This window comes from Procambarus clarkii, chromosome 37, assembly GCF_040958095.1.
Source record: "Procambarus clarkii isolate CNS0578487 chromosome 37, FALCON_Pclarkii_2.0, whole genome shotgun sequence".
Taxonomy (NCBI): Eukaryota; Metazoa; Arthropoda; class Malacostraca; order Decapoda; family Cambaridae; genus Procambarus; species Procambarus clarkii.
The window spans coordinates 11,990,524-12,005,733 of record NC_091186.1 but is presented as its reverse complement, the minus strand read 5'-3'; the positions used below and the strand labels follow the sequence as shown (position 1 = coordinate 12,005,733).

At 40.5% G+C, this 15,210-nt stretch overlaps 1 protein-coding gene across 3 annotated transcripts in view; it reads left to right on the top strand.

Annotated features, from left to right (window-relative positions):
• Positions 1-14,044, top strand: part of SMC5 (structural maintenance of chromosomes 5) — a 71,301-nt gene extending 57,257 nt beyond the window's left edge. For all 3 annotated transcript variants that reach the window (XM_045754493.2, XM_069337132.1, XM_069337131.1), the window contains exons 18-23: positions 356-472; positions 981-1,079; positions 3,636-3,751; positions 6,822-7,113; positions 8,477-8,572; positions 11,897-14,044. In XM_045754493.2, coding sequence (XP_045610449.2) covers positions 356-472; positions 981-1,079; positions 3,636-3,751; positions 6,822-7,113; positions 8,477-8,572; positions 11,897-12,046 — 870 coding nt within the window. In that variant the 3' untranslated portion in view covers positions 12,047-14,044. The remainder of the gene's footprint in view (positions 1-355; positions 473-980; positions 1,080-3,635; positions 3,752-6,821; positions 7,114-8,476; positions 8,573-11,896) is intronic.
• The last annotated feature ends 1,166 nt before the right edge of the window (positions 14,045-15,210 follow it).

Below are 15,210 nucleotides of genomic sequence, written 5' to 3'. Positions count from 1 at the left end.
TCTTACTTTAGGGTTGTATCTAGGTCCTCCCCTACAATGTCGAACTATTAACCTTTTCCCAGGATGCAATCCCACAACAATTGCCAACTCCCTGGTACGTATTTATTGGTATGTGAACAGAGGTATTAGTTGAAAGGAAACGTGTTCAACCATTTATGTCCCGCCTGGGAATCAAACCAGGGATCCTCAATTGTGAGTCGAGAACGAAGCCAACTGTACTACAAGACCCTATTGATCCTTGTGAATTTTGAATACTATTTTCTTTTTATATGAATTACAATGTAGGACTTATAATTAGCTTAGTCCTTTAGGGGTTAATATATGTACAAGGCTCCTTATATGTTTTTGCTTTCAGGAAAAGCTGGCAGAGATGAACACTACTCTGGAAGTGTACAAGTCGGAGGCCCAGTTGTCACTCCATAAGCTCCTACGAGCCCTGGGAGTCAGCGACTATCGCCAAATTTCACCTGATGTAAGAAATTTTCCGTTTTGTTTATCTGTGGTGATATATATTTTGTCACATTAGGAAAGTATCTTATTAATCTTAATTTTTTGTGTAGTATGACTAGTCAACTTTTGAGGTTCTGACACCAAGGGGGATCTTCTTAAATGATTGTGCAGCCATAATTATCTGGTTAGACAGTGCCATAATTATCTGGTTAGACAATTATCTGGTCCTGTGATGGACCACAGGAATAGTGCAGGCAGGACCCAGACAAAATGTCCCGGGTTCAATTCCCACGGCAGGACAAATCATCTGGGAAAATGTTTCCTTTTCCCTGATTCTTTTATTAAGCAAGCAGCAAATACCTGTGACTTAGACAACTGTTATGGGTTGCATCTCGGGGAAGATCAGTAGTTGGCCTAGGGGAGGTTTCGGTGAGTCTGACAGCTAGGCTTCCTGTCCTCATTTTACAAGAAAATACATATGATGAGCCAAAGGACAGGATATTCAGGAAATTAATTAATTTTTCTTTCAGATTCGTAATGAATTTCAACACTCCAACCTGGAACAAACAGAGAGAGAGTTGGCCGAGAAGGAGGCGCATCGGGAATGTCTCGTTACTGCTAGTGATAGTGTAAGTGTTAATTAATGGTTTATTGCATGTTTATTTATTCTCTATATTCCAGGGCCTGGATTTATCAAGCATTTATGCATCCTTTTAGGAAACTTGGACATCTTTCCACAATCATGGCGACTTGTTCTGCATTTATTCGACAGTTTACGAGCTTTGGAATTTTGCAACCCAAGGTTATTATTGTTATAATAGACAACCTCATAATGCCTTGTAGGTCATAAACTTTTTAATAAATGCAAACAAAGCCACCATGATTGAAGAAAGATGGATAAGTCTTTAAGTGAATACTTAAAGCCCTAGCCCTGGATCCATCCTGCATTCTCTCCAAGAATGCAACTTCATTTGTGTTCCATCTAAGAAAGTCACTTTTCATTAGATGTAATTTGCTGTGTAATTTGCCTGTAATGGGATGCCAAGCATTGCTGTTGCCCTGACCTACACAGCTGTGCTGTGAGGTCCTGCTGCATGCACCAGCCTTGGTTGCTCTGGCAGTACTGTACCAAGACATTCACAGCCAGGAGGGATGCAGACATTTTTTCTGGGGAGAACCCCTTGAGGCTACCTGAAGCTATTACACTCATTCAGTGCCATACTACTAGGTATCATCAGTTGGGGAACTCTTATTGGCATACCGGAGACCATGAACCAGAACCTGGCCCTCAGAGAGGCGCAGGGAGTGGTAGCACTGAAAATCTTGCATTTAAATTTATTCATAACTGCCACCACGAGGAAGAGCACCCAGAAAGTCAACAAAATTATTGTGTGTACCTGGTCTCCCATTTTAATGATGGACTACCTAGTGTCCATGTTGTGCTTTTGAAGGCCAATCTTACACCACTTCTTGCTCCTCATTCTTGGGCCTTCTTCGTGCGTGGGGGTTTTTGGTGATTGCACAGGGTCCCAGCAGCCAGGTGTCTTGTGGATGTTCCTGGTCTTCTGTGGCATTGAGTCGTAGTTTGTGACCGTTGGTATTTTTTTTTTGTTACCTGCGGTGCTTCCTCCTCCCTGGTGTGTGCTCTTTTTACTTCTGTGGGTAGATAGCTTCAGGGGGAGCCTCAAGAGGCTCCCCCCGAGAAAACTAGTGTTGAATTTAATGAATCACCAATTTCTGGTTTAATCCCGGAGGCTCCCTGACACCCTCCCTTTTCCAGGGTGTTGGGATGTTTTCATCATCTTAAGAACTGGTGGAGGAGGCAGCCGGCTGGCCCGGCTTGCCTTCCTCCTTCCCCCAAATGAGAGGGGAGGGGGAGGTAGCGAGTTCTAGCGCACCCTGGTTTCACAAATTTTTGATAGTTTGTGTATGTTGTTTGGGGGGAGTTTTTTTGGCAGTTTTGAGGCTACAGTCTTGTTTCTAACCATGCAGTGGTCTGTTTTGTTTCACTGACTTTCTGGGTGGTGTTAGACATGAATAACTTTAAATGTAAGGTTTTCATATTGCTTCCACTCCCTGCGCCTCTCTGAGGGAGCCAGATTCTGGCTCGTGGTCTCCGGTAGGTCAGTAAGAGCTCCGCAACTGATGACACCCAATAGTATGGCACTGCATCTGTGTAATAGCTTCAGGGAGCCTTTGGGGCTCACTCAGAAATTGGCATTTCATTACATTCAATGCTGGGTTTTTCAATGTGGTGTCTCTATACTGAAGTTCAGAGGAACAGGATGTGAGCCCTGTGTATCAGCGGGAGTTTTGAATCTTACAATATACTAATATATGTGATATGCTGGTGTGTGTGCGCACTCTTTTTCCATGCTATCATGGCATGCACAATAGTGGCTAGTGTTATGTGACCTGCACATATGTTTAGTGTGTGTGTGTGCCTATGTTCTTAAAGCATTGGTTTAAGTTTACATTAGCTAACCGTCTTTCCTAGCATATTTCTGTGAAGTTTTGGTTTGCTTGTTCCCACTTGATCCATTTATTAAAATTGAATTTGCCAAATTCTCCTCCTCCTCTTTATTTGAGACTGACTGCACTGGTCTATTGCCCATGCAGGTCTGAACATCAATTAACTTGTGATTTGAGTAACGAGTATTTGTAAACATTGTCATTAATCAGTTCATCATTATTTGTAAAAGTAAGATCTAGGGTACCTTCTTTTCTAGTTGATTCTACTATTTGTTTTCTTGTTTAAGGCAAATCTGTCACACATCTGTAAGAGGTCATTCTTGTGTGACTGTTTATTTAGACTGTTTCCTGGGATTCTCTGGTATAACTGTATTTGCCACATTTTTCCATTTTAGGTTTTGTAAATTGAAGTTGCCAAGCAAGATGTTGATTTAGGCAAGATTTGTGAGGTTTTCTAAGCAGTATTCTATTTTTGCAAGTTGGTCTTTAAATTGCTGAGGATTTGTATCGGATGATTTATATACAAGGACAATTGTCACACTACTGTGGAGACCATTATTGTACAGTACAGTGTTTACTGGCCATTAGTTTTTAATTGTCTTTATTAAAAATTTATTAAAATAAAATCTATGGCAATTAGAGCAGAAAAGTGTAGGAATTTTAAGTAAAATTTCATTATTTTTCATTAATTTTATTCATGTTTTATTTTTCAGGAAGTACAAGAGTACAAAAAGCGTGAAGTTGAGGTACGGCAGTTGCGGAGGAAATTGGATGAGGCCCAACTGACTGCTGAGAACCACCAGGAGGAGTTGGAAAATATCAAAACTAGGTAAAGACAGGATGCTTGAGACATAGCTCTGGCCTTTTTTCATTTCATGTAATACACTTGTTATTCAAGATTTTTAATCTGTGCAATACCCAAGTGTGTGGCTTGCTGTATTTTCATGGTATAAAAGATGGCTCGCCGGCATATTTTAATTATTGGCAATATTTTATGCCAGCAATTATACCAAATTATTTAATTATGCCAGCATATTTTAATTAAGCTGGCGACTAACCTAACCACCCAGACCGAATCAAATGTAATTTAACCCAACCGAGCATATCACAGCAAACAATATACAGTACTGTATTCAGTTTTGACAATCGGAAAGTGAGTTATCAAACAGTCTTGTGTACAATGGAGAGCTAAGTTATTGGATGTGGCAACACGACACTTTCTGAGCCAACATCTCAAGGAATGTTACAGTATTATGTTTTTGAAACGCAGTTGCCTGCGTTTCAACAGGCAACCACAAGAATGAGTGAGTGACGAGCCAGCCAGACTTGACCAGCTTAACTTGATATTCACCTTGAATGAGTCAGACATAAGGGAAGTCAAATTAAAAGCCCCCATGGGAATGAGTTACCACAGCGTACTGACATTTGAGTATCTGGTGGAAGTAGGGATAACGTATCTAAGGAAAGGATCCGAAAGGAATAGGCTGGCCTACCAAAGAAGAAACTATGATGAGATGAGGAAATTCCTAATTGTAATAACATGGGCAACAGAATTTGGAGAAATGTCTGTACAAGATATGATGAACTAAGTCACCCAAAAGGGCCAGGAAGCTGCAGACAAGTTTATCCTGGCCCAAAAGGAGAAAAATTAAAATGTTTAATCAGGCATGTAAGAAAGGAAAACAATTAAGTGCAAGAACTCATAGATAACATCAGAGAGCAGAGGGAGATACCAGAGGGCCAGGAATGAGTACCTCAGAGTGAGAAGAGAAGCAGAGAGACGGTGTGAAAACGACATCACAATTGAAGCCAAAACCCAACCAGAACTGCTCCACAGCCACAGCAGGAGGAAAACAGCAGTGAAGGAACAAGTGATGAAACTGAGAAAGGGGAAGAACAGATACAGAATGACAATGAGGTGTATAAAGACTTCAATAAGAGATATCAAGAGATCTGTACAATACAGCAAGAAGTTGCTGTTCTATGAGAGGAGGTGGTAAACTAAGCTACCATGGAGGCATTTGAGCTTGCCAAAGACGAGGTCAAAACGAATCTGTTGGTGCTGAAGTGACAAAGGCTGTTGGGCCTAACACTCTCACCATGGATACTAACAGGGGGTGCAGAAGTACTTCATGTGCCACTCTCTGTGGTGTATAACAGGTCACTGGAAAAAGGAGACCTAACAAAGTTGGAAGACAGCTAATTTAGTCCCAAAAAACAAGAAGGGTGACAGGCACAAGGCACTGAACTTCAGGCTGGTTTCCATAACTTGTATATCATGCAAAATAATGGAGAAGATTGCGAGGAAAAAGCTTGTAGAAAATCTAGAGGGAAGGAGCTTCGTAACACACCACTGGCATGGGTTCAGAGAGCACAAATTGTATCTCATAGGTCATAGATTTCTATGACCAGGAAACAATAATTAAACAAGAAAGAGAAGGGTGGGCAGTCTGCATTCTTAGACTGTTAGAAAGCCTTTGAGACAGCACCCTACAAGAGTATATTAAAAAAATTGGTGAAAGAGGCAGGAATAAGAGGTAAGGTGCTTCAGTGGATAAGGAAGTTTCTAAGCAACTGAAAACAGGTAGTTACTGGGATGGGAAGGGGAAAATGAAACCTTAAAGTGATGAGATGTCACCTGCAGAGTCCCACAGGGCTTTTTACTTGGACCTATCCTGTTTCTGATATGTAAATGATCTTCCAAGGGGTATAGACTCGATCCTCTCAATGTTTGCTGATGATGAGAAGGATCAAGGCAGAGGAAGATAGAAAGAGACTACAAGATAACCTGGACAAATTGGAGGAATGGTCTAGAAAATGGCTACTAAAGTTTAACTCCAGTAAGTGTAAAGTAAGGAAATTAGGTGAAGGAAGCAGGAGACTGAACACAAGGTATCATCTCTGAGGTTAAATCCTTCAAGAGTTAAGTAGAGAGGGAGATCTGAGTGTTGATATCACACTGAACTTGTCCCCAGAAGTCCACATCAAAAGGATATGAGCAGCATATGCAAGATTGGCCAACATAAGAACTGCCTTTAGAAACTTGTGTAAGGAATCGTTCAGAACCTTGTATATCACATGTCAGACCACCTGGAGTCCATACCTAGGTAAACACAAGACAAGTATGAGAAGATTCAGAGGTATACCACTGGACTAGTCCCAGAGCTGAGAGGTACAAATTATGAAGAAAGGCTACGGGAATTAAACCTCGTGTCCTTGAGAGACAAAATAAGGGAAACATAATTTCCACCTACAAATTTCTCAAAGGAATTGACAGGGTGGACAAAGACAAACTATTTAGCATGGGTGTAACATGAATAAGGAGACAAGTGGAAACCTAGTACTGTACTAAAAGTTTTCCCTTTCCCCTCCTGGGGAGAGTTAAGCTGTGCAGATGGCGACGTGGCACATGGTGATGTCATGCTCATTTACTCATTTGTCTTTGGGGAGTTCTGTCCACTCGTTTGACTTTCAGTAGTAATTTCAACCAGAATAACGGTTTGTTTTGGGATGCTTACATTTCTGGGTGCCTGACCCGGTCGATGGCAGACATAGAAGGCTCCAAATCACATGTGCAATTATATAGGCCATTGCTCCTTGTGCCTCTCTGAGGGGGACCAGATCCTGGCTCGTGACCTTTTGTAGGCCTAAGAACTCCATTCACACTGATGCCAAAATCTAATGATGTATATCCATATCAGCCTGGATAGCTCCGGGAAGCCTCCGGGTCTTTCCCAGAAAATGGCGTTTCATTACATACAACACTGGTTTTTTTTTTTCTTCAGCGTCTCGGTTTTCTTGGTGTACTGTACAGCATTTAAATGTTTTGTATAAGAATGGTTTGCAGTACTGAAGCTGTAGGATTGGCTCTGTGGTAATATACACCAATTGTCCTGCAGATGGCTGCCACGTGTCAACGAAATAACGGAGAAAATCAGTGCCAGTTTCTCCAGTTTCATGGCACGGATGGGATGTGCAGGAGAGGTGCTGCTTGACAAAGGAGAAAAAGATGATGACTTCAGTAAATATGGCATTGTTATCAAGGTGCGGTTTCGGGACAGTGATCGTCTTCGAGAATTGACTGCTCACCACCAGTCTGGTGGTGAACGTGCAGTGTCAACAGCACTGTATCTCCTTGCCCTCCAAAGTTTGGCAGTTGTGCCTTTTCGTTGTGTTGATGAGATTAACCAGGTAATGTGTATAAGTGAATTTTGACAATGGTTTATGAAGTTAAAGCTGAAAAAAATTGGAAAAATTAAATTGTAGAGTAACATTTGATACTAAAGCAAGTTATGAGTGTCCAAGAGTCCTTTATAGTGAAATTCCTAAATAACCTTTTTAAAGGAAATCTTTTGTACAAGTGTGAAATAATGTCACCAAGTTATAGATATGTTAGAAGTGAGACAATGAAAATGCTATTTGACATCCAACCCACAATTCTGAAAATAAAGAATTGATGATGTTTGTCTGCCCTGGACCATGATCAACTCTAATTTTCAGCTACTATATTATGCCATATTGTCTGCATGCTACACGAGTCATTAAATTGTATTTAGAATCCTTACAAGGGTAAAAATACTAAGTATTTAAAACTGAATATTTGAGGAGGAAATCATTAGGTCAGTTAATAGACGAGAGTAACTATACATTACACAATGTAACTCAATTTTTGTTCCTAGGTAGTGTTACTTCTGAATGCTTGTCTCCAGAGTATAGAAAATAGCTGTTATTCTCCTCAAACTTTGCTTTGACATTTGCCTCACACAGCTTTGGGAAATACATCTTGAAGGTACATTACTTGAAGGCTGCAGACTTCTTATCTAGGGCTGCGATACGTTTCATAGGTCTGCAGCCTTCACGTACTTTCAAGATACCTTCCCTAAGCTTTCTGAGGCAAAGGTCAAAACAAAGTTTGAGGTGGGGGAATATTAGCAATTTTCTCTACTTTGAAGGCAATTCTCTACCTAGGCAATCAGAATATAACACTCCCAAGAAAAAAAAAAAAATTATTAGTGTTTTCAGTCCCTTGTTTTCCAGTCCCTTGTTTCCTACAGTGGTGATGGTTTATTAAGAAAGTACTGTAAATTCAAATCAACAATTTACATGATGCCTGAAATGGCCAAATGTCAAAATACAATTATGGAAAACATTCAATTGCCATCTAGAAACAGGCCATGCATTCACTTTTGATCTATGGTTATATAATGGGGGATTGTCATGTACCTTATACCTCGTGATTTCATCTCTTCTTTTTTTTTCAGCTTCCCCAAAGCAACATGGTGAACATATTTTACATTTTATCACAATCAGAAATGTTAAACATTCTTTGATACTTGTTAGCTATAAACATATTAGTTAAAATTTAGCCGATTTCCACATAATGTGTACAGTATATCTAGTTCTTTTCAGACTAATGTCATGGGCTTCGACATAATGTATCCGGTGTCAATGACAATGTGGCTAGAAACATTTATAAAAATAATTGTTATTAGAGTTAATATTATCGTTATTAATTGTATTCTTTTATGATATTGATCAATAATTGGGTTTGCAGGGTATGGATCCCATTAACGAGCGGCAGATGTTGAATATGCTGATGGAAACGGCAGCATCGGAAGACTCCAGCCAGTATTTCTTCGTTTCCCCAAAGGTCGGATTAGATTGATTAACCTTAGATACAAGATGTTCTTTTGTTGATTTTTCCATATATTGTTTTGAAAATACATTTACAGTACTGTATATATAAAACAGCTCCACACTTGCCTGAAATGTCAAAATTATGATAAAAAACGTGCATTTTGTTTTGATCAATGAGGCATATCTTGAGTATTTCAGATTGTGAATACCTCTGTGATCACAATGGGTTTGTTTAGCATTTTCTGTGGGGAGCCCCATTAGCTCCCTGGAGCTATTGGGCTAATATGCAATTCATTAGACCAGAGCATTAGTTATAAGAGTTCAGTCTACCGGGGACCACGAGCCAGAACCTGCCCCCCCTTCCCCCCTCAGCAAGGCACAGGGAGCAATGACCCTGGAAAACTTCCCCCTTGTGGTTGGGGGTTTTCATTACCTGCCATTGACCAGGGTTAGGAACCCAGAAAGGTAGGCATAACAAAACAGACCCCACATGGTAAGGTAATTGCAACCGAACAGAGGCAGAACTCCCTCCAATCCCAAGGAAACACGCAAATGTAACACCCCCACTGCCTTGTCGTTCATCCGCGCAGACCCCCCGCGCTGGCGACCTAGCCATTCAAGCTTGTCGGCTAATGCAATCCAGGGTGGTCATCATCTCGGGCCTCGAATTCCTACCCAGTGTTTTGCCTTAGTGGTATCCTCTGCTGTTTATGGTGTGGTGGCCAGATGTACCTGAAGTGTACCAGGGCTGCATTCATTTAGGCCAGCCTTCCCTAAGTGCCCTCCGAGGGCACTTAGGGAAGGCTGTAGAGTGAATGAAGTTTGAAGAATGAAGTTCATAATTATAATTCATTGTGTCCGGGACAGGCAGCCAGTGTGTGTTTATGCACATTAGGCTTATATCAAGGTTCCCCTCCATCACCCCTCCCACCCATCACCCCCCCTCCCCCACTATCACCCCCATCATCACCCCCCCTCCCCCACTATCACCCCTTCAGGTCAAATTACAGAATTCCCCAGGATGATACCCCACAAGAAGTTGACTAACTCCTGGGTATCTATTTACTGCTAGGTGAACAGTGGCATTAGGTGATAGGAAATGCACCCCAATCCATTTCTATCCTGCCTAGGATTCCAACCCGGAATTCTCAAGTGTGAGTGGAGAACGGAGCCGACTGTACTATCACAACCCTCCCAGGATATTATGTAAGGAATGACCTATATGAGTAGTATCAGTGTTATGTAATTAATGAACTGGGTGGGGATTATATTGTGTAATGAATGAGCTATGTAGGGAGTATATTATGTCATGAAGGAGCTATGTTGGGAGTATATTATGTCATGAAGGAGCTATGTTGGGAGTATATTATGTCATGAAGGAGCTATGTTGGGAGTATATTATGTCATGAAGGAGCTATGTTGGGAGTATATTATGTCATGAAGGAGCTATGTTGGGAGTATATTATGTCATGAAGGAGCTATGTTGGGAGTATATTATGTCATGAAGGAGCTATGTTGGGAGTATATTATGTCATGAAGGAGCTATGTTGGGAGTATATTATGTCATGAAGGAGCTATGTTGGGAGTATATTATGTCATGAAGGAGCTATGTTGGGAGTATATTATGTCATGAAGGAGCTATGTTGGGAGTATATTATGTCATGAAGGAGCTATGTTGGGAGTATATTATGTCATGAAGGAGCTATGTTGGGAGTATATTATGTCATGAAGGAGCTATGTTGGGAGTATATTATGTCATGAAGGAGCTATGTTGGGAGTATATTATGTCATGAAGGAGCTATGTTGGGAGTATATTATGTCATGAAGGAGCTATGTAGGGAGTATATTATGTCATGAAGGAGCTATGTTGGGAGTATATTATGTCATGAAGGAGCTATGTAGGGAGTATATTATGTCATGAAGGAGCTATGTTGGGAGTATATTATGTCATGAAGGAGCTATGTTGGGAGTATATTATGTCATGAAGGAGCTATGTTGGGAGTATATTATGTCATGAAGGAGCTATGTTGGGAGTATATTATGTCATGAAGGAGCTATGTTGGGAGTATATTATGTCATGAAGGAGCTATGTTGGGAGTATATTATGTCATGAAGGAGCTATGTTGGGAGTATATTATGTCATGAAGGAGCTATGTTGGGAGTATATTATGTCATGAAGGAGCTATGTTGGGAGTATATTATGTCATGAAGGAGCTATGTTGGGAGTATATTATGTCATGAAGGAGCTATGTTGGGAGTATATTATGTCATGAAGGAGCTATGTTGGGAGTATATTATGTAATGAATGAGCTATGTAGGAAGTGTATTATGTAATGAATGAGCTATGTAGGAAGTGTATTATGTAATGAATGAGCTATTTTGGGAGTATATTATGTAATGAATGAGCTATGTAAGGAGTGTATTGTGTAATGAATGAGCTATGTATGGGAGTGTATTGTGTAATGAATGAGCTATGTAAGGAGTGTATTGTGTAATGAATGAGCTATTTTGGGAGTATATTATGTAATGAATGAGCTATGTAAGGAGTGTATTGTGTAATGAATGAGCTATGTATGGGAGTGTATTGTGTAATGAATGAGCTATGTAAGGAGTGTATTGTGTAATGAATGAGCTATGTAGGGAGTGTATTATGTAATGAATGAGCTATGTATGGGAGTATATTATGTGCCTGCGGGCCGCTCCAAACAACAGTCTGGTGGACCAAACTCGCACAAGTCAAGCTTGGCCTCGTGCCGGGCTTGGAGAGTAGAACACCTCCCAGAACCCCATCAAGCAGGTATGGAATGAAATAGCTGTGTAAGGAGTATATTATCAATGAACTATGTACGGAGAGTATTAGCTTGGCTGAAACAAATAAAATGATCCACACATATTAAATGAAAGTGACACCATTTTGGCCTGTTCTTGTCATGAGTTGATAAGGGTGCAGGATGCCCTTGAAGATTGCCACTTTCATTTAATTTTATGTGTGTGGTTTAGTGAAAATATGATATGATGGAAGAGCTGTGCAGAGAGAATAATGTGTTGAGAATATGTGATGTGATGTATGAGCTATGTCAGGCCAACATGTGAACCATCTTCTCAAATACTACATTGCATTTTGATGGATAAATTATCTAACAGCAAAGACTGATAAACTAAAAATCACAGAGGCTCTCAAAATTGATTCCCCCCCCCCCCCTTATCTAGATTAGGTTCGGGCAGTTTAGTTCATCAATTCATTGACGTTATTAATGCTCAAGAGGACGGGCAGGAGCGTGATGCAACTGATGAGTTGATGAGTTCATTGTTAATGCGAGTTTCTCTACCTCCACAGTTGATACCTAACATGACGTACAATGAACACATCAATCTGATGGTCGTCTTCAACAGTCAGACGATGCTGCCGCATCGCAAATTTTCCCTGAAGAGAATTCTACGCAAGAGGAATGAACTTAACAATAGGGAAGCAAGAGCAGCCAGATAAACAGTTCATAATTTTCTCTTCATTCATCCTGTTGGTGCTGTAAGCCATTTTGGTGTTGACAGTAGTGAGAACAATGTTTTCTTTTAGTAGTTACATATCCCCGTACAGTATTTCCAGTATTGTTTGTATAGTACAATGAAAACACTAATGGTCAGAAGTGTTACTGTTGTTATAAATGGTTAAAACAAAATAATGGGAAACGTTTGCAAACTTGTGTTTTGGGGGGAAGCTGATTTTGATGAAATGTCATATTTCAAATACTGTGTGTCCAGGAAGGTGAAAAGTGATCTGTGTTATTCACATGGTGGTGAATATTGACCCGTGTCATCAACGGCATGAATGTGCCATGAGAACTATGATGGGTACGAGGATACCACATTGGGGAGAGGTGGTAAGCAGTTTGTCTGAGGAGCCCCCTCCTCTTCCCCCCTTCCCCATGCATCTTTTCTTCATAGTGGCTATTTGTTCAGAATACCAAGTAGAAAATTAAGACTGGCGAGTTAAGAGTACTGAAGGTTCCATGAATTTTCTTGTGAATTCTCATAAATATTTCAATCACTTTGAACAAACAATTCCCTGCATTTTGAATTACTCATTCAGAATTGTGAAAGCTAATTTGACTCAATCATACAGATTAAAAGATAGAAGATAGAAGATAGAGGGAGAATGAGTAGTGGTCGTGGGAAGAATTTAATTGTTTAGAAAATCTCCACTCATTAAAAGCTTCATGTTTACTTGGCCGTAAGATACATGTAATTGGAAAAAGGTATTCTCATTTACTTCACGAGTGTTCTCTGGTAATGAGAACTATCCCAGAATAATTATGAAATACTGTAATTATTGGCATCATTTCTTAAGTATAATGTTACATTTATTATTATTTGCCCTGTTTTCCAGTTTCATATCATGGGGGAGGCATCAGTTCAAAGAAAATAGAGCAGTAACAAGCACTACTGAAGAAGAATTCTATGGAAGTGAAAAAGTTACACCTCTATATTCCCTATTACCTTGCTCGCCATGTATTGTCATTGAAAACCACAACTTGAGTCACAGATCATTAGCAGCTGCATTCCCCACCCCTTCGTAATACAAGGTCAATATTGCTCATAGGAAGTTGTCTTAATTAGGGTGGGGGGGGGGGGAATCCTTTGACATGCCATTTGTTTCCTGTCCCTTTTGAGGCCACTGGTGATAGTGATCCTCAGGTCATTTTAGGTATATACCCCGCTCACCACAAATTGCTGGCATGTAGCCGTCTTCCCTATTACTACTTGTGTGGTGTTGACACTTGGTCTCTTCTACGTCAGAGATTGCACACGTGACATACACAGGATCCTAAAACTGTGTTATGAAAGAAATTGTTAGGGATGTCTCTTATAAATACCACAGTACAGTTTATATATATTATTATACTATGGATATATATTATTGACCTGCAAGATCTATAACATTAAAACTGTTCATCAGGGAATTCTTTGTCAGAATGAGTGTTCATCTCTTATAAGTACTGTATTCTGATGCCTTATTCCCCATTCCTAGAATTCACATTGATGACCACGACAAAATGGTATTCATATAGCCCTGGTGAAATAGTGTTCTGTGCTATCCTAACATAGTATATTTACTCTGTAATATAATCTCCAGTATTTTTGTGTATCTTCTCTAAAAACTTACAGTATTATCTTAGTGATTTATTTTATAACCAACTAAACTAGTGACCTGCTCTGCTTCCTCAGACCACCTACATTCTCTTTACCTTATGCTCCTCTGCAGATCACATACATCTTCCGTCCATTTGTGTATTACTGCCGCTTCCCCACCTGTGTATACTATGTGTATTTCCAAACCTTCAGTTTTGTTTGTATTACATTCCATAGTGTTTCCTATATATGTATTTACTATCCATTGGTCTTTGGTGGAAGTAGTATTCTGCAAGTTATTCTAGGTCATACATAAGAAAAGCTTTAACATTTATAATAAATAAAATGGGTCCAATCATATTTTTGTTTTGAACTTTCTAACCCTTTACCTTCTGTGTTTAATGTTTTGCACCAGAATAATCCATCACAATTTTGTCTTATTCTAATTTTCATGGTGGGTGGGGAGACTTCACTTCAAAAAAATTCTGATAGACGTCATATATTTCCACAAAATTATGTACTGTATAGTTGTACCACCACATTACGATAAATTATGCACCGACGCAATTCTCCTTTGGGAGGCAGTAACGGCATTTTACCTGGCTTAGCTCAAGTGTCGCTAGGTAGTGATGGCCTGGTCTTTAGATCTGACTTGGTCCCTTATCCCATAGTCTGCCGCCTCTTACTCTCCACTCCTCTTACCTGAGAAGGCTATCTCTGAAGTTTTGTTGGCTGCAGCCCTTTATTGTCAACCAGTTGCTGTGTTTCTGGGATTTGCTCCTGCACGTCGGAGGCTGTCTGGTCCAGTTGGGGCCACGCCTGCTGTTGGTCAAGGTAGGTCCTCAGGAAAGTTGATTCCTGGGTCATTGTTCTTCCTACTATGAGTCTCTTCTGCTTGATATCTCTGCTACATGTAGCAGAGGGATGGTTCCACTTGTGGGTCATGTCGACACTTTTGCAGGGTCACCCCATTGACAGGCCTGTCTGGTGGGCATCATCTGGCTCGTTTTGCCAGCTCCTGGTCCCAAGATTCGTGGCCATTTTGGGTCGTCTACTTCAGTCTGGTGGAGTTGGTTGGTCACTTTTCCCATGTTGGGGTCGGGGCTTTTGGATCAGGATTTCTCCCCAGATCTGTGTTGTCGTTGTGGTTTTGTTGGAATCAAGCATGGTCAAGATTACCTTTGGTGGTGTCCCTATTGTTCCCAATCCTGATGCAGGACTCTGAAAATGTACGGTGCATCCTTAGTCTGTTGGGTTTGAACAGCTTCATTCCTTATCTGACCTTCTGCATAACCACCTTAGCTCAGGTTTTCATGTTGATACATGCATAGTGTACCTGGACCTCAAGGATACGTATTGACATTCATATTCATCTGGGGTTCAAAGACTGGTTTGGTTTCATTGTGGGGCAACAGGCTTGGTGCTTCAGGGTTCTTGTCTTCGGCTTGAATATTGCTACCCACATCGGTGAGGTTATTGTGGGTCATTGTGGCACAGCTGTCTTTTGGATATGTGTGTGTTGCC